The sequence below is a fragment of the Eptesicus fuscus genome, chromosome 22 (assembly GCF_027574615.1).
Source record: "Eptesicus fuscus isolate TK198812 chromosome 22, DD_ASM_mEF_20220401, whole genome shotgun sequence".
Lineage (NCBI taxonomy): Eukaryota > Metazoa > Chordata > Mammalia > Chiroptera > Vespertilionidae > Eptesicus > Eptesicus fuscus.
In genome coordinates, this window is record NC_072494.1 from 18,018,759 (window position 1) to 18,037,797 (window position 19,039).

Here is a 19,039-nt window from a genome sequence, read left to right on the forward strand (position 1 = left end):
GGGTGGTCCTTCAGCCACCTGCTTCCTTGGGTCAGAGCTCGCGGGGACCCTCGAAGTGCACACACACACTCGGCTCGACACCCTGGCCGGTAAGGAAACCAGCGCGGGCGGAGGAGCCGTGATCAACGCGGGCCCCACCGGGGCGGGCGGGCGTGGGAGCGCCCCGACACTGGGGAGCCGCGTGGAGAGGGCCTGGGTTCCGGGCATCCCCTCCCTTCTCTTTGGCGACCACCCTTCTCCGTGCCTCGCCAAGTCGCGGCCTCCTGATCGGGGAGCGAGAAAACGGAGTCAGACCCGCCCCATGTGGTCTGCAGCGGGAATTCCGGATCCGTCGGCCTCTCCCACCCGCCCCGGTTCGGCCCGGCGGGGGAGCGGCGCGCGCGGCCGGGAGGCGAAGGGGGTTTCCATCCTGCGGGATGGGCGAGGGTCGCGATCTCCCCTGCGTAAGGCGTGCGTCCCCCGCAAACAGCTCCAGGCTCCTCCGGGGCCTTTCCCGACCGTCTCCTGTGCGTGTGCAGTGCGGGTGGAATGGCAGGAAGCGGGGTGCGGGAGACCCGAGTTACAGCCCTGGGTCCGGGAGAGGCGCGCTGGGGAACCGGGACCAACCCTCCTTTTCGCTAGCGACGCGCTGCCCCAACTCCAGCGGAGGGTTCGCGTTAGGCTTTCGCACCCTAGGCCTCCCTCCGCTGACCTGCGGGGTCAGTTCCACTCTGCAGCTCCCCGCTTGGAGATAGCATCAGAGTTATCGGTGTTACTGATCAAGGCCCCCATTATGGGGCGGGAGAGCCAATAGGATCACTGATAAATTCTTCTCTGCGTGAGGGGAATGCGTCAAATTCCTGTAAAGGGACGTGTATTTGCTTTGACTTGATTTTTGAGATATTTTTTTGGAGATACCCTTCGTGCTCGCGTGCTGGCTTCTGGAGCTACCCGGATATCCGCATTGGCTGATCCATGAGCGTAGGCTCAGAGATTCTTACCCCGCTAGGGTGCTTGAAATCGTACCGAGGCTGCCCTGCTGTAAGATTTCATTTGGAATGCACTAGAAGCGTCAGGATCCTTGGCTAAGTGCTCGATAGCTTGTTTTCCTGCAAATAGAAAGGATAGGGTGATGCATAAGCGCCCACCAGGCCTACCTCCGGCGTTGGTTAAAAGAAGATTTAACCTTCTCTGTTGGTAATTAAGATGCTGCTCCGACTGGAGCCATTTTTAGGTGTGTGTCTCAGATGCACTGCAGCATCTTTTCTGACCCAACTCAAATGCATTGATCCACTAAAGACAATTAGGCATAGGTTAATTTGAGTTTTATCTTAAGCATGTCGTCAAATAGTAAGCCTCGCCTTTTCTGTAAGAGGATTTTCAGAACACGGGCTTTTTACTTTTTCTGTTTTGGTCTGATGAGCTAATATATGTGGCTGCTCTGCCTCCCACCGTTAGTTGACCTTTTCCTGTGTACTGAGCACAGTAATCAGCTCTTTATACACATTACCTTTTTAAATCTTACAGCAAGCCCTTTCAGGCTTGCTGTTGTCATCATCCCCATTTTACAGGTGAGAAAATGAAACCTAAGAGATGAAAGCAGTTTGACCAAGGTCATACAGCAGTTATTGGTGATGCTGTATAGATTCAGATCCAGACTGTCTGAACCCAAGGGGATCCTAAACCATCAAACTGCCTCCCTGCCTTATAATTTTATGAACTATGGAAATTAATAAGATACAGCATTATTAACCTATTTTCTTCTGTTTGATTTCAGTATAGGTGTAAAAAATGGATTATAGCTACTTTAGGGATGGGGTGCAAGCTAATTTTTATACCTTTTTTATTTCAAGGACGGTCCAGTATAACTAACTACAGTATGGCAGATACAATTTTTAGGTTTCTGGACTCTTACTGATAAAATATTTCCTCCTCTTTAAAATGGAAATGGTGATGGTAATAACAGTACCTCCCTGGAGGGCTTGCTGTAGGATTAACAAAGATAATGTATGTAGAGGGTTTATGACTGTGCTCAGTACCTAGGAAAAGGTCAAAAGTAGTGGAGGGTGAGTGGCAGAATATTGATAGAAGATACTCTCTCCCAAGCAGTAAGTAATCTACATTTTCTCAGAATGGTAAATATTCTTTGGAAAGTTGAAGAAATAGATTTCATGTCCTCTTTTTCTTCCTTAAGGCTGTTTCTTCACACTTCCATATTGGATTTTGTTTCTTAAAGATTTCTTCTTCATGCTGTACATTGGGTAACCCTGGAATCAGCATATTACCCATAGCTGAAATACAGAAGTCCTGGCTTATTCCTGCCCCTGTCTCTGCCTAACTCTACTCCATCTCATCTTTCTTACTGGTAAAATGTCTTTGAAGATTATACTGTTATGTCCCTCTTTCCCTTTGAGTGGTTTCCTCCCACCCCCAAACACTACTTCAATTTATAAGTCAGTTGGGTAACTTGTACAAATATTTATACCATATTTGTGTAAGAACTGATCATTGATATTTGTTACACAAATTGGTACAGAACCCTATTCTTCCAGCGTACAAGATTTAAAAATCGTCTTGACTTGAGTTATACCTAATACACTTTCAGTAAATCGAGACTTGTCACCTTATAAATAGGGTAACACAAAGAAAGCTTATCTCAGTCTGTTAACTGTTGCTTAGAAGTCTCCACATTTTAAATTTCTCAGTATTGCAATTGATGCATCAGCCAGGACATCTTTGTGGGTAAAAGTATTCTCTAGAGAGGTTAACGTCAGTAAATTTTCTATTGTGTGTTTTTTTTACCAACCTCCAGAAAGACTAAATATATACTGATCTTTTAGTAGTTGTATTTCTAGTAGTTATTTTGACCAAATGCTAGTCATGGTTTCAGGCTTGTGTGTGCACATATTTGTTCACAAATCAGATTAAACCAGGGTTGTTACTGAGTTTCAACACTTGTCTAGTTGGGAGATAGAAACTTTGATATGGTTAGCAGATACCTAGAGTCTAAACACACAATAACAATACAGTTACTGTCAGTGTAGTGTAATGTACACTCACCCCTATGGTGCTGCTGGTGCTCTGCATTAAAGAAGGATGGGGTCTAATCAGCATTTATGGAGCATAGCTAGTATTGAAAACACTAATGGGTATTATTTATGTAGCATTTTATCGGGTAATTTTCTGTTGACTTGTTTGTATTCCAGCACTGATCTGTTTCCCATTTCTACACTGTTTCCGTGTCCCCACCACATTGTATAGTGGTTGGCATATGCCTAGAGTTTATTATAGGTCATTGAATGAATGAGATTAGGAAACAGAACAATAGACCCACAACTGAGGTTCAGCTGATGAATGTTTTAGTGGAGCAAAAGAATACCCTGTCATTTTTCCCCCTTTATGAACCCATGAGAACAGTACAGAGCTTTCAAATAGCTTATGTACTATGCATCGTGAGATTTCTTTTCATTTTTGCATCAGAGATTCTTTTAATTTTATAAGGCCAGTGAATCAGAGGAAAATAGCTTTTGGGTCCCACTGCCAAGGTAGTCACAGTCTTAAGGGTTATGAATAATAAAAGTTATTGTGTGATATTTTATTTTATTATTATTCGTACCAGAAGATAAAAATAAGGGTTATACAAATAGGTAAGGGAAATTTGGGGCAGAAAATCCACATATGGAAAATTGCCTGTAGTATACATTGAGTGCTCAGTTGATTACAAGTGAAGGCATGATGGCCAGAAGAGATCAAGAATAATTGTAAGTATTAATATTTGTTGAGCACTTACCCTGCCATGCACTGAGCTAACAACATTTTGTACATTATCTCTTTTGATCCATACAGTAATCCTAGGAGGTGGATTATTTTATTCCCACTATATATGTGGGATTTAAAGAGATTTAAATAATTTGTTCAAAATTACTTAGCTAGTAAGTGGTATTCAAATCATTGATCCAGAGTCCAAGTGCTTAATTTCTATGCTACATGGATTTCCCAGTGGCGAATATTTCTCAACCAAGTCTTTCACAATTTTTGCTTTATCTTCAAACCATATGTCTGTTAGTATCTTTCTTTAATTCAATTAATTGTCTTTTAATTAAAAGAAAAATTTACATGATTATTTGGTTTTACAGTTTTCCCCCCAACATGTTTTAAAATAAACGTAATTTTGAATATTCCTCTGTAGACCACTTAAAATCGTTAAAATATACCATCAGTAGTCTTGTATTCCACCCTTTGGGACAATGTAACTGCTGAGAAGTGAGTGCTGGCCTGATAGGTTCAAGCAACAGTTGGAATTGATGAAAGCCAGAAGTGATTAAGCCTAGAAAGAAATAGATTCGTCAAACAGAAAATGGCAGCATTACGGGAGTACAGATATAAATTAGAGCCTTAACAAACATTTCCATGATAAGCTGCAAAGTGGAGTGGTTTGATTTAGACAAATGTAACAGTTTGCTTAAAATAATCTGTGGCAAGAAGAGAATAAGAAGGAAGTCAGTGGAGAAATAAGAATGGATGAGAATAATCTGAAAAAATGGGATTATTAGCCAAATGTAGCAGAGTTCAGAATAACGTATGAGAAGTGGCCTTTGGATTTGGCTTAGAAATCCTTGGTGACCCTAAAAGAATTTAGGTCAAATGAGGATGAAAGGTTAAGCAAGAAGGGCTAAGTAGTGAGACCTTTTGATTTTTAGGTGTATTGAATACTCAAAATGAGCTCTAGATTAGGAGTTGAAAAACCTAAGTTTAGTCAGCTGTTAACTTTGGGGGCAAGTGACTTGGCTTCCTCGGGTGTTAAATATATTCATCTGTGAAGTAAGGATAATACCTGTTTCCCCTATCAAAGCATTTTTGCATAGATTAAATGTGTTTCCGTATAGCTTTTGAATTTTAGAGAGGAAGAGAGAAGAGAGAGAATCATTGATCAGCTGCCTCCTGCATGACCCCCACTGGGGATCAAGAGCCTGCAACCTGGGCATGTGCCCTGACTGGGAATTGAACCCAGCAACCTTTAGGAATGAGGGATTATGCTCAACCAACTGAACCACACCAGCTGGGAAAATGTGATCTTAAAAATATTGGTGCCTAAACCAGTTTGGCTCAGTGAATAGGGCGTCGGCCTGCGGACTGAAGGGTCCCGGGTTCGATTCTGGTCAAGGGCATGTACCTTGGTTTTGGGCACATCCCCGGTAGGGGGCGTGCAGGAGGCAGGTGATTGATGTTTCTAACTCTGTATCTCTTTCCCTTCCTCTCTGTAAAAAATCAATAAAATATATTTGAAAAAAAAATATTGGTGTCACCATATTCAGAATTACTAAGTGATTGATTAGAAATGGAAGTGACCTTAGAAATTAACCAGTTCAATCTCTTACCCAAAGCAAGAATTATCTTGAAAACTAGAGACCTGGTGCACAACATTAGTGCACTGGAGGGGGGTGTGTCCCTCATCCCAGCCTCTGCCCTTTCACAGTCTGTGAGCCCTCAGGGGATGTCTGACTGACAGCCACCACTGCTGCGCTCTGACCACCAGGGGGCAGTTCCTGATTGAGCATCTGCCCCCTGGTGGTGAGTGCGTGTCATAGCTACCAGTCATTCCGCCATTCGGTTGATTAACCCTTTTATTATATAGGATTATTATATAGGACTAGAGGCCCAGTGTGTGAAATCCCGCTGCTTGTAGCCCCACCCACCTACCTGCCATGCTCGCAGCCCTGCCCACCTGCCTGCCTTGCTGTGATAGGAGCCTGTGGGCCGCAGGGGAGGGATGGAGAGGTGCTCAATGCACCTCATTGTGACCGGTCGTTTGGTCATCATGGGCACTGGCTCTTTATATATATAGATATTTCTGACAGAGGCTTACCTTAACTTTGCTTGAATACATCTGGTGACCAGAAGGATACTATAGTCAACCTTTAACATTCATATCTTACTTTAGAGCTTCCACATTTCCAGATATTTGAACATTATAATAGCACTCAAACCTCCTCACTTTCTCTTTACTTCCCATCATCTGCACTAGGATTTGGCTTGTTTGTGTGTGTGTGTGTGTGTGTGTGTGTGTGTTTTATATTTATTGTTGTAAGTATTACATATGTCCCCTTTTTCCCCTCATTGACTTCTAACCCATCACCACCACCACCACCCCAGACCTTCACCACCCTGTTGTCTGTGTCCATGGGTTATGCATATACATATGCATACAAGTTCTTTGGTTGATCACTTCCTACCCACCCACCCTTCCGCCCCCTTCCTTTTGAGGGATTTGGTTTTCTTATTAGTTTTTTTTTTTTTCCTGTGTGTATTTTAAAGTAACAGTTATCAGTCATATATCTCTAAAAAATAAAACAAACCCTTGGGGAGGGGGTATAGCAAGAGAGATAGGGAGGAAAGAGTTTATGTCCTAGAAATTTATACCCTTCTTTCAGATTCCTCATGGCATTGGATGCAAATTTTGTGCCTCAGCAAAAATACAAACCATTTCATTTCTCAGCTCTTTGGGTTATTTGTCAAATTGTGAAAATAGAGAATGTTAGGATTTTTAGATATCTTGTTTACACCTATGGATTAATTGAACAGTTAAAAAGTTTTCCTTTGTATCCAATGTGAAAAACCCCCACAAAATTTATGGAACTTGGACCGTTCTAGATCAGTGCATTAGCTTTCTACTCAAGTAGCAAATTTTATTAAGCACTGCTGTCACAATTTTTGTAATTGGTTCTCCTGTGTCATATTAGCAGGCCGGTTTTGTATTCTGTACTTAAGAAATTTAATTTAAGGCTGTATGATGATTCTGTCCAATTTACTTCTCCCTAGCATTCCAAGACCTTTCTAAATCTTAGTTATTGAATGCATGTTATTCTTTCAGATGTATATGTCATGTGATGTCTGCTTGCCAAGTCTTCATGCAAGTTTTTGACAAAACACTTTGAAAAGGATGGGGTCCAATATATTAGCTACTCTGGCCACATTACTTTTAAGTATAAAACAGTGTTCAATCTCAAATATTCTATAATTCTCATTTGTGTTGGATTTATCTAAGGAGTGTATAAAGACTAGTACTTTGATTAATGAATGTGTTTAAAATCAAGTGGGAGAGCCCTAGCTGGTTTAGCTCAGTGAATAGAGCGTTAGCCTGCCAATCGAAGGGTCCTGTGATCAGTTCCAGTCAAGGTCAGGAAAAATGGCTCTGTGAAGTTGGGAAAAGTAACATGTTTGGGAGAGCAGATGAATTTTTATAAAAAGAAACTTTTTCTTTTTGAATAATTTTAATCTTATAGAAAAATTGTAAAACTCCTATAAAGAATTCCCATGTTCCTTCATCCCTATTCCCTGATTGTTGGTAGCTTACCATATTCTCTGTGTACATGTACATATGCCATATGCATGTATACTTAGTCACATATAGTATGTGTAAGCCCTATCATCACCTGGAACCTTAAATTCAAATCCAAGTTCCCATGCCTCCACTTTTCTCACATAGTCCATTTTCTCCTATTATATATAAGAAGTGAATAAAGCAGTCCATAGAAGCTTGACTCAATAAACATCCAGTAATTAACCCTGTTAGAACTTTTATTCATCCTTATTGAAATTGCCAGTCCTTTCTGCTCTCCTCTTTATTCTCTTCCAACTTTGCTCTTCACATTCTGGCTTAGACCTCCCAAGAATGTTCCTCTGACCAATAATCTGGCAGTATCCTCATCTCCCTTGCTTTTCTTTACACCTGTCTGGTACAGCTCTCCTTATTCAGTGCAGCTGCTGTGTGCTTCCCACCACTCCCCACCGGACATCGAGAAGTTCTCCAACCACACAGACTGCAGAATACTAAATACTCTGCCCTCCAGCTTCTGCTGGGATTTCAGTACTGCTTGTTCAATACCTGGTTTTCCTAGTGGGATTTCCTCCCAGTTCTTTGCAAACCTTTTTCAGTCTTCTGATATTACCAAACTGTTACCTCCACTCTGTTGATGAGGACAGCATGCCTCTTTCATTTGTTTCTATTAGTGTCTGATAAGATAATCCTATATAATAAAGATGTAATATGCAAATGGTCCTTACCTCAGCAGGAGGGTGGGGCAGCGAGCGGAGAGCTACTGGAGGGCGGCAACCAGCTACTGGTGAGCTACTGGAGCACGGATTCGTGTGCAGGGCTACTAGTATAATATAGTAGGCACTGGGTAATGTTTGAGTGAGTGAATGGGAATTCAACATTTTGAGTGTGTAGTTCTCTCAAAAACTTTAAGATGTTTTATTCTATAGACAATTAAAAATGTATGTCTTAAAATTGTAGCTTGAAAGAAAGGTTTGGGAATTATCCTTACTGAAGAATGAACAATTGATGAGATGGCCAAAGCAGAGAGAGAGGGGGGGGGGGCGGGGGGGGACAGCAGCATTTGTATAGAGGGGTAGAAAAAAAGGAGACCGAAAGCTGCAGAGTCCCAGAAACCAAAGCAAATGGTTTACAAAGAAGCTATTTACTTTTTATATTTGTACATGATAACTATTATTACTTAGTAGATATACTTCCTTTACTTGTTCAAGAAGACATTTGTGGAGTGTGTACAGTATTTTCATCTGGAAATGGGTTGCGCTTTTTAATGTTAAATTTTTAAATCAGTGGGACATTGTACTGTATTTGCACTGTATTTTCCAAAGGACCTAAACTCTCAGCCAAAAAATAAGGAAAAAGGATATAAACACAGCCTGGGTGGATATTTAGAAGTTCATCATGGCCAGAAATGTAATTCTCATTTAATTGAATTTGGCAAATTGGCAACCTGTGAGTTTTTTTGTAAAATATATGTCAATATAAAAAAAAAAATTTCAAACCTGTGAAAAATTTTTGTGAGTTTATTTGAGCCAAACTGTCGACAATTGCCAGGAAGCAAAATCTAAGGAGATTGAGATAAGGCTCTGGGTAGTGATGGCTTTGCACCTTATTTTATACATTACAATCAAAAGAGGAGACATTTGTGGGTTACATGAAATCCATTGATGATAGATTGGGAAGGGGTGGGGGGAAGCCTCTGGGATTGGATAAAAAGATAGACACATACTTTTATATAGTTGGGTATAGTTTAGTTAATAGTCAACAATTAACTCAATGACAATGAGGGGATTTGTGGCCTGTGCTTTGAGGGGTCCAGAAAGGAAAATTACTTTGACATTCCAAAGATATGTCAAAAAGACAATAGCCTCAGTTAAGGTAAAGATTGACCTTTGTCAAGGACGATATTGGCCCAGGGCATAATTATCCACCATAAACTGCTTTTAGTTAAAGTTTTAATTTCAGACCACCCTTTGTGGTTACTTTAGGTCTCTGGGTTTGCAAAGCCGCCATGCAGGCCTTCTCTGAGCTAGTCTGGTTAGCATGTGGCCCCTTTTCGTCCACATATACAGATTTTGAAAAAATTGATCTTTATTGTTGAAAGTATTACAGATGTCCCCCTCTTTCCCCATTGACCCCCTCCACCATACCCCATCCCCAGGCCTTCACCACATACATACTAGATTTTAAATATCACTTAAATGTTTTTAGCATTGAATAATTTTATATCCTTTTGTCAAACTTGCAGCCCACAATGAATATTTTTGTGGCCCAGCCAATATAACAGTATGTAAGAAACGTTTTAATAAAAATTTTGTAACTTAAATTTTACAATATCCTGTTACACGTAATCCTATATAATAAAAGGCTAATATGCAAATGACCAAATGGTGGAATGACCGGTCACTATGATGCACACTGACCACCAGGGGGCAGACACTCAATGCAGGAGCTGCCACCTGGTGGTCAGTGTGTTCCCACGGGGGAGCGCCACTCAGCCAGAAGCCAGGCTCACGGCTGGAGAGCACAGCAGCAGTGGTAGGAGCCTCTCCTGCCTCCATGACAATGCTAAGGATGTCTGACTGCGGCTTAGTGGGCCTAAGCTGTCAGTCAGACATGCCCCCAGGGCTCGTGGATTGCGAGAGGGCGCAGGCCAGGCTGAGGGGACCGCCCCCCCCCCAAGTGCACGAATTTTGTGCACCAGGCCTCTAGCTATTAATAATGAACTACAATGTTCACTAATGACTGATTACTGTAATCATGTTGCATTCATTTCCCTTATTTCCTTACATGCAGGCGCACCATTTCTCTCCACTAATACTAGCAGCGAATATTTTAGCAGCCGATTGCCACATCATTAATCTTGTACTGGCTTGTTTGGTGTGCACAACAAGAAATATTTCACTTTCAGAGTACAAGAAAAATATGTTTATTTGAGTTATGCTTATTAATTTGTACAGTTACTCAGTGTCTGATAAGTTAATGTTCAAGAAAAAATATTAATTTTTATTAAAATGTTCTATTATTTTATTTTAACGATTACTCATTTAGTTCAGCCCTTTGTATTCAGCATGTCTCTTATCAAAATAAACCTATGTTTCTATGAAAATTGAAGCTTTTGTTTTTTTTGCAGCCCACATAAACTTAAACCTTGTTTTTTTGGCCCAGTTCAGCCTTTGAGTTTAACATGCTTGGTATAAACCATTGACTCTTTAAGTATCCTTTGTTACAAAAGATAGGATTTGCTAGATGGCTATAACTGCTTGGCTTTTAATGGTCTGTCTCCAATTTTCCCCATTCTGCTGTCCTGGCTTACTAGCCTGTCTCATTTTCATCTTAACAGTTTTTGTCCAAAAATATCTGTTTACAAAGTAATTAATTGTTCAAAATCTGGAAAATGCAGATGCACATGTTTTGGTACATCTAACTTCAATGAAAAATGTTAGTTTTTTACCAGAATTGATCAGTTAGAGTCATAGAACCTTGAATTTAGAAATAAGATTAATTTCTCTTCCCTTAAACAAAGGATGAGAGGTGTGTTATTCTAAAGGCTTTGGTTTTTCAGAACTGACCCTTAATGATTTTGATTTTTAGGTACATAGCAAGCAGGATAGTAACATTAAAAACACTGTACAAACAAACAAAAAAAAGTCCAAAGTTAAAAATGGTACAAGTAGAGGATATTGGTCTCATAATTGTGCTAATCCCTGTTTTGAAATCTAAAGCTAGTAGAAAAGAAATGTTCCTATTGAGTTTACTGTTTCAAGGGTTTTTGAATTACTAATTGTACCATTTTCTTAAGTGTGAGTCTGCTGAATGCAGCCAAGCATTTACTCAGCAATTGAGATTTTTTAAATTAGTTTTCCCTATAGTAGCTCTTCATGGCATTTAGAATAAACTCAGGCAATACTACTAGCCTCTGCGAAATCTGATTTCTGCCTCCTCCAGCTTCCCCTCTCTGACTTCCCCTCAACCTCTCACTGGCAGGCATGACCTTTACAATGGAACCTCCTTCTTCTGACCAAAATTGGTTTGTTTTTTTCAGTGGTTCTCAACTGTGGCTGTTGCCAGCCCCAACCCAGAAATTCTGATTTAATTGTTCTGGCATGAGGCCTGGGCAGTACTATCTTGTAAGTTTTCCTGAATAACTGTGCAGCCTGGGTTGAGAACCATTGATTGATCATCGTAGCTCACGTCACTTTTCCAGGGAGGTCTTCTGGACCTTTCCCAACCTATTTACCCAGTTGCTTTTTTTCATTTACATATTTTTGTTTACTTATTTATTGAAAACAACAGTTGACAGTTTATTAGTTTGCAACACAATTTGTTGTATAAATGTTGTTGAATGAATATTGTCCCTGCAGCTGTAGGAAGGTACTTAGTTGTTTCTGTGTAATCTGTAAAGGATTGCTTTGCTGAATTGTGTTTCAGGGAATATACTGATTGCTCCAGCAGGCTTTAAGAGGGCATTGTTTTCAATAAGGTTTCAGTATCCTAGGACAAGAGCACACTAGAGAGATTTGAAATCCCCTGGAAACAGTGGTATAGATATGGGTTAGGTTCTCTTGGCCAGTGCTCAAAATGAAGAGGCATCACCATACTTGCAAGCAACTTTGAAGCTATGAGGAAGACTCATGACAATCTTGTATATAGTCTCCATTTTTCAGCCACAGCCACATCATCTGGTGCCTAGGCTGTTGCAGTCTGTGAGGTCTCTGCATTCAGTAACAGACATACTTCTGCTCAGAATCTCATGGCTTCCCTTTGCTTCGAAGGTGAAATTGAAAATCCTAATAGGCCTACCTTATTCAATCTTCTCTTTGTATTTCAGTTCTCCCTTTTTTACTAGCTTTTATGTTTTGAGCATGATTAGCATATCAGGGCCTTTGTATTGCTTTTTCCTCATCCTTGAAGCTGGCTCCTTCCCCTTAAGATCCATATTAGAAGCCATTCCCTCAGAGAGCTGGAGGTCAAATTTTTTAGCCAGTGACTTAATCATTCGTGCCATAAAAAAAATCCCTGAACTGCATTGGTTGGGGGAGCTTCCGAGAGGTGGCGCACCACAAACTCCTGTGCTCAGGACCCTCTGGGCCTCCCCTTGTATGCCTCTTCATCTGGCTGTATCTTTAAATATTTTTGTCATAAACTGGTAATCTAGTACAAGTAAATTGTTTTCCGGAGTTCTGTGAAGTGCTCTACTAAATTAATCAAACCTCTGGTTTATAGCCAGCCAGTCAAAAGCCCAGGTAACAACCTGGACTTTTCAAATGGCATCTGAAGTGGTGGTAGTGGTTGAGATACTCTTGAGGGTCTGAGACCTGTGAAATTTTATGCTATCTCCAGGTAGATAGTGTCAGAATTGAGTTCAGTTGTAGGACACCCAGCTGGTTGGCTGGAGAATCTTAAGAATTGCTGGGTGTGGGGGAACTCTCACCCCCACACCCCACCCGTGGTGACCAGCAGTGTCAGAAGTGAAGTAGCATATTGAGTATGGTGACAGATGGCAATGATTTTCTTCTTTGTACAGAGGTGGAGGGAGGTGTGAAGGTTGGTAAGACTGGACGCAGAAATCAGCAGCCCTGATAGGAATAATAAAAAACAGTGTAATTATAGAGCTAATATTGAAGCAGAAAATGTCAGAATAAGCAAGGAATCAACAAATAGTGTTGATAGGAAAACACTTTAAGATTCTTGTGGCTACAAAGTTAACCAATAGACAAAACTAGAATATACACGTGAAATTAATTGGAAATTAAAAACAAGCTTATCTTGGAAAAAGGAGGGCCTCAAAATCAAAATTGCAAAACTAACACAGAAAACACCTCTTACTGTTAAAAAGGAATGCTCTTAAGAACTTTCATTACCAGACCAAAAAATGTTTAAAAAGTTACCCCAAAAAGCAGGAAAGAAAAATCAAATTAAAACAAAAATTGATAAATCTAAGAGTTAGCTCTTTCGGATAAAATATGTTAGCTGAATCACTCTAACTATTAGTTAAAACTAAGAATGAGAAAAATAGTATAAACACACATGAAGAGAAGGCTTGAGAAGTAAGGGTTTTCTAGGAATTAACCAAATACGGCTCAAAACAAAAAAACAAGTTATTCAAAAGCTGGCCACCCCCAAAAGTGTCTGGCTCAGGTGGTTTCACAGGGAAATTCTAGTGTCATTATAATAGACATTTCTCACTGTATTTACACTGAACTAAAGACAGGGCTTGGCAACTAAAATCTGGGCTGTGGCCTCTTTGTATGGCCTGGGAGCTAAGAATGGAAAGTCTTAATCTGTCTAAAGAAATAGTCGCATGAGTGTGTAAAATACACATACAAGGATATTAACTGTAATATGGTATATGATAAAATTTATAACGTCGCTTATTAAGTGATCCATACTTTAAAACAATGAGCACCTGCTCTGTCTAGTATTTTATGGACTGTAGATACAAGAGCCAAAATATGCTCTCCTAGGCCTCACTGTGGAATCTGGTGATTTAAATACTTAGCTAAACAAGATCATTTTAGATGGCAAAAAATACTGTGAATACAACCGAACAGGACAGAATGGGAGAGTAAGAGGCTTTTATGAATATACTATAATTTGGTTATCCAGTCACCTGTTGGTGGACAGTTTTCCGTTTTTTGTCTATTACAGATAAAACCAGAGTAGAAGTCTTCATATGTACATATGTTTTTATTTTTCTTGTATAAATAAGTGGGGGACGGGGGGGGGGGGCACGATTGATGGATTTTTTCCTTTCTAAGAAAGAAATTGCCAAACTGTTTTACCAAGTGGTTGCAACATTTTACATTTCCCTGAGCAGGCTGTGAGAGTTCCACTTCTTGTACATTCTTATCAACACTTGGTATAACTGTGTGTAATTTTAGTCAATAGAGTAGATGTATGGAAATATCTCATTGTAATTTAAATTTGCATTTCCCAAATACTAATGCTGAAATGCTGAACATCTATTCATGTGTTTGCTTGTCATTTGTAGATCTCTGATGCAGTGTTGGATCATCTTTTAAAAAGCAAAAATCCAACTTACAAATTTCATCTTTTATGGATTACTTTTTGGGTGTACTAAGAAGTCTTGAACCCAGGCTTGCAAGTTTTGTAGTTTTAGGTTTTACATATTGTCTCTAGTTCTTTTTTAAAAAATTGATATAGAATTAGCATTTGTAAATTTGAATTACACAATGTGTTGGTTGATGGCATAGTGCTGTAACCTTAGGTGGCACCTCCATCAGGTCACATAGACTCTTCTTTTCCATTCTCTTTTCTATTTTTCCGCCAATATCACATCTTCATTGTGTTTTACATGTCTTGAAATTAGGTAACATTGGCCCTCCACCATTTTTCTTCTTTACAAAATGTTTTTTGGTTATTCTAGATCCTGTCTATTTCCTTATGGATTTTGGAATCAGGTTGATAAATTCAACCCTCTACCCTCAATCTTTTTTTTCTGAGATTTTGCTTGGGATTGCTTTGAATCTACAGATCAATTTGGCAAGAATTGACATCTTAAATTTTGGGTCCTTTAACCCCATGAACACAGCATATCTCCATTTATCTAGGTTTTTAATTTTTACAGTTTTCAGTATACAGATCTTGTATATTTTTGTCAGCAGCTATATCACTAAATATTTAATATTTTTAATTGCTATCCTAAGTTGTATTTTAGTTTCTAGTTCTTATTGTTTATTGCTACTTGTTGAATGTATAGAATGCAGTTTTAATAAAGTAGCATTTCATATTCTTGTACAGTAATTCTAACATCTGGGTCAATTGGGTTGGTTTCAGTTGATTGATTGTTCTCTTTAATTGGTTCATATTTTATTGCTTCTTTGCCTGCATAATAATTTTTTAAATATATTTTTATTAATTTCTTGAGACAGAGGAAGGGAGAGAGAGAGAAACATCATGCATCAGCTGTCTCCTGCATGCCCCCCAATGGGGATGAAGCCCGAAACCCCGAGCATGTGCCCTGACCAAGAATCTAACTGATGGCCTCTTAGTTCCTGGATCAACATTCAACTGCTGAGCCACACTGGCCAGGCTGAATAATAATTTTTAATTGGACGCTACAGTGTGGATATTCTTCTTGGGTGCTGGATACTTTCATTTTACATAAATACTAGAGGCCCAGTACATGGATTCATGTACCGGTGTGGGGTCCCTCAGCCTGGCCTGCACCTTCTCGCAATCCAGGACCCCTCGAAGTGGCAGGTGGCTGGGGAGGGCCCCACACAGTTCCCATTCATCCTGGCCCCCTGCGCCTGTGGTGGGAGAGGCTTGTGCCACCACAGAGCTGCATTCACCAGCCATGAGTCTGGCGCCCAGTGGTCAGCTGAGTGGCTCTCCTGCATTGAGCTTCTGTCCCCTGATGGTCAGTGTGCGTCATAGCGACCGGTCATTTGGTCACTTAGGCTTTTATATAGAGAGATTCTTTAAATTTTTTTGGGACTCAGTTTCCTGGAAACACTTAGATCATTTTGAGTGTTGCTTTCAGATTTGTTAGGCAAGATCAGAGCAGTATTTAGTTTAGGGATAGTTTTTTACCACCACTGAGATAAGGCATTACTGAATACTCTGCCCAATGCCCAGTGAATTATGAGGTTTTAAAAAATGTCTAGCTGGTGAGAATAGCAACTATTCTCAGCCCTTTGTGAGCAACAGACACTATTCCTTTCTAATTATTACAGGTGGTTCTTTCTTAGCTTAGGGTCGTTTCCTCACATACATGTGCACATTAGTATTCTGCTGAATACACGAGGGAGTCCTCTTCACATCTGTAGCATTTTTCTATCTGGATAGCTCTCTTCTCTCCAATATTAAATCCTAGCTACTTTGGTCACCCTGCGGTATCAGACTCATTTTTTCCAACCTAGGGAATCTACCAGCCTTGAACTCTTTGTTAGTGCCATGACCTCGGAAGTCTCCAGGCAATAAGTTCAGGAAACCATAGGGCTCACTTTTATTTGTTTTCCATCTGTAAGTTATCACTGTCCTTCCTTGCTCTGGATCCATGATTCTTCAATTCATTTTAGTCATCCAAACAGGACTTACATTTTAAAAAGTATTTTTAAATAAATTATACAAAGTGAAGCTAATTCTTGATGGTGCTTATTCTGGATTGGTTAGATTATTTTGACACTTTGTCCTAAAAGGAATCTTTTTAAAATATATATACATTATTTTATTTAATGTAGTTTTACATTCCTAAAAGTAATATTAACTTTTTAAACTAGTCACTGATTTTTCTCTCAAGTATATGTTGATGAAGTTTCAACCTAATTGAGAGTTTTGGAGTGTCTCTGAAGCCTTTCAGAAGCAAAACACCAAAAAAGGTAGTAGGCTAACTTAAACTTTGGCTTTAAACTAAAAGTGCCCACATTTAATGGGCAAACCATTATAGTGGAATTGGACATTCTGGTGTATTCCGTATTATAGTTTATGGCTACAAATTTTTAGTCTTCAGAAATACATATTCTTTTATAGCAATGTGTATCTCTCACACATATCGATGTGTCTATCGATTATTTTTTGATTATTATTTCATTTACGCTAACTTCAATCATGTATATGTAGTTTACTTTTTCTGGTATAGTAAGTACTTTTAAACATAAAAACTCATAAGCATATGAAAACACTGAAAGGCATGTTATAGACAGTAATTTAATAGTGGGAGGAGAAACTTTTTCTAGAATTTTGAACCTTAAAAAGAACTACTCAAATATTAATAATATATTTGCAGCCACTTTTACTTTGATCTAATATAAATCTTACTGTGGCTTTTGGAGTCAATTGCTTGTTTGTTTTTTGTATTTGGCAATTTTTTCCCCTCTTGATTTAAAAATTTTTTTTAGGCAGTGGAAGGGAAGGGGGGGGGGGGGAGACATTGATATGAGAGAGACACACATCAATTGGTTGCCTCCCGCACGGGCCCTTGACCGGGAATTGAACCCAAGACCTGACACTCTAAACCACTGAGACACATCGGCCAGGGCTGTATTTGGAAACTTATTATAATTTTTGGTTTGGTTTTCATATTAAATAGAGAAATTAAAGTTCATTTTATGATTCTTTCCAAGCCCTAATGTTTGTTAATGGCTAGAATTGAATTAGATATTTCATCACCCTGTGGTTCAGTTGTGTAATGTCATAATGTTTTCCTTGTATAAGCCAAGGACAAGCTGAACCCCCTACCTTGTTATTTTAATTTTTGTTTACTTACAAAATTGAACATTTTTAAAAAAATATATTTTAGAGAGGAAAGGAGAGGGATATAGAGTTAGAAACATCGATGAGAGAGTAACATCGATCTGCTGCCTCCTGCACACCTCCTACCGGGGATGTGCCCGCAACCAAGGTACATGCCCTTGACCAGAATCGAACCTGGGACCCTTCAGTCCGGAGGCCGATGCTCCATTCACTGAGCCAAACCAGTTAGGGCCAAAATTGAACATTTTGATACATTTGCTTATTGGTATTTCTCTAGTGAATTGTTGTTCATAGTATAGATTTTTTTTTTTGGTTTGTTTTCTTCAGTTTGTTGAGTTCTATTTTATATAGCTTTCACATTTTGTCAAATGTTGAAATAGGTTGTCTGTTGATTGTCATTTTAATTTTTTAACTACCATTTTCCATTGTGCTGTGTAGAATATTTGGTCATCTTGTTTCTGAAATCCTTAATATAAAATAGATGCCTGTGTTGAAGGTAAAGTTGAAACTTTATTCAAAACAAAGACATGTAAATAGCCAGTGGGATATGTTCTTCAGGAGCACAGAGTTCTGGGCTGGAGATTCAAATTTTGGGGTGACCAGTTAGTAGTTGAAACCGTAGGAGTGGAAGATTCCCTACAGAGAAGAATTTAGAATGAGAAAGAAGGTGAGGACTGGAAGGATGTCATGGGAGGAAGGTCTGGCCTCAGGTGGAATGGGAGGAAAGCTGCACACTTCCTTTGTGGCAGTGAGTGTGAAGACTGCTCTCCTATTAGAATCACTAGAGGAGCTTTTCAAAATAAGGATTGATGTGCAGGCCCTACCTCAGCACCCCAGATTCTCGTGTATTTTAAATTCCCTGGTTGATTTTAATGTGCAGTAGAATTAAGAACCACTGTTTAGAATATATCTGCTTATAATAAGTCAGTGAGCCCTAAACTTTTGTATTGCTAAGTAAAATGCAGAGTACTGGGCCCATCCTCAGTGTTTGATTCTGTAGGTCTGGGATGGGCCTGAGAATTTGCATTTCTAACAGGTTTCTAGGTGATGCTGAGAAACACTGTAACCATAGGTGGAGGAAGGGAAGTCCTTGGGAAAGATGGGTGTAGATACAGATGGGCTTTGTAGGTTTGCCCCAGGACATATCTTAAACTGAAGGGAAATAGTATTAGAGCTAATTTGTGAATTCTTATTGATGTGAGTTAATTGATTAATTTCATTTCTCTGTGTTTTTATTTTTTCAGAATTTCTGTAAACATTTGAATTTTAGGAGTTTTTAGTAACCTAATAATTTATAAAATTTTTCTTTTTTTTCTCTTTTTTTATGTGCCATCTCTAAGACTGGTTTTAAGGGGTGTGGCAGGAGGTTTTGGACTCGATGAGTTTCCACCGAAATGTCGGAGAAGTCAGGCCAGAGTACAAAAGCAAAGGATGGGAAAAAGTATGCAACACTCAGTTTATTTAATACTTACAAGGGTAAATCATTAGAAACTCAGAAAACCACAG

The 19,039-nt window shown here is 39.5% G+C and overlaps 1 protein-coding gene across 9 annotated transcripts in view; it reads left to right on the forward strand.

Moving 5' to 3' along the window:
- Window positions 1–30: 30 nt before the first annotated feature.
- PRRC2C (proline rich coiled-coil 2C) overlaps window positions 31–19,039 on the forward strand; it is a 77,487-nt gene continuing 58,478 nt past the window's right edge. For all 9 annotated transcript variants that reach the window (XM_054711706.1, XM_054711710.1, XM_028151982.2 and 6 more), the window contains exons 1-2: window positions 31–89; window positions 18,874–19,039. In XM_054711706.1, coding sequence (XP_054567681.1) covers window positions 18,928–19,039 — 112 coding nt within the window. In that variant the 5' untranslated portion in view covers window positions 31–89; window positions 18,874–18,927. The remainder of the gene's footprint in view (window positions 90–18,873) is intronic.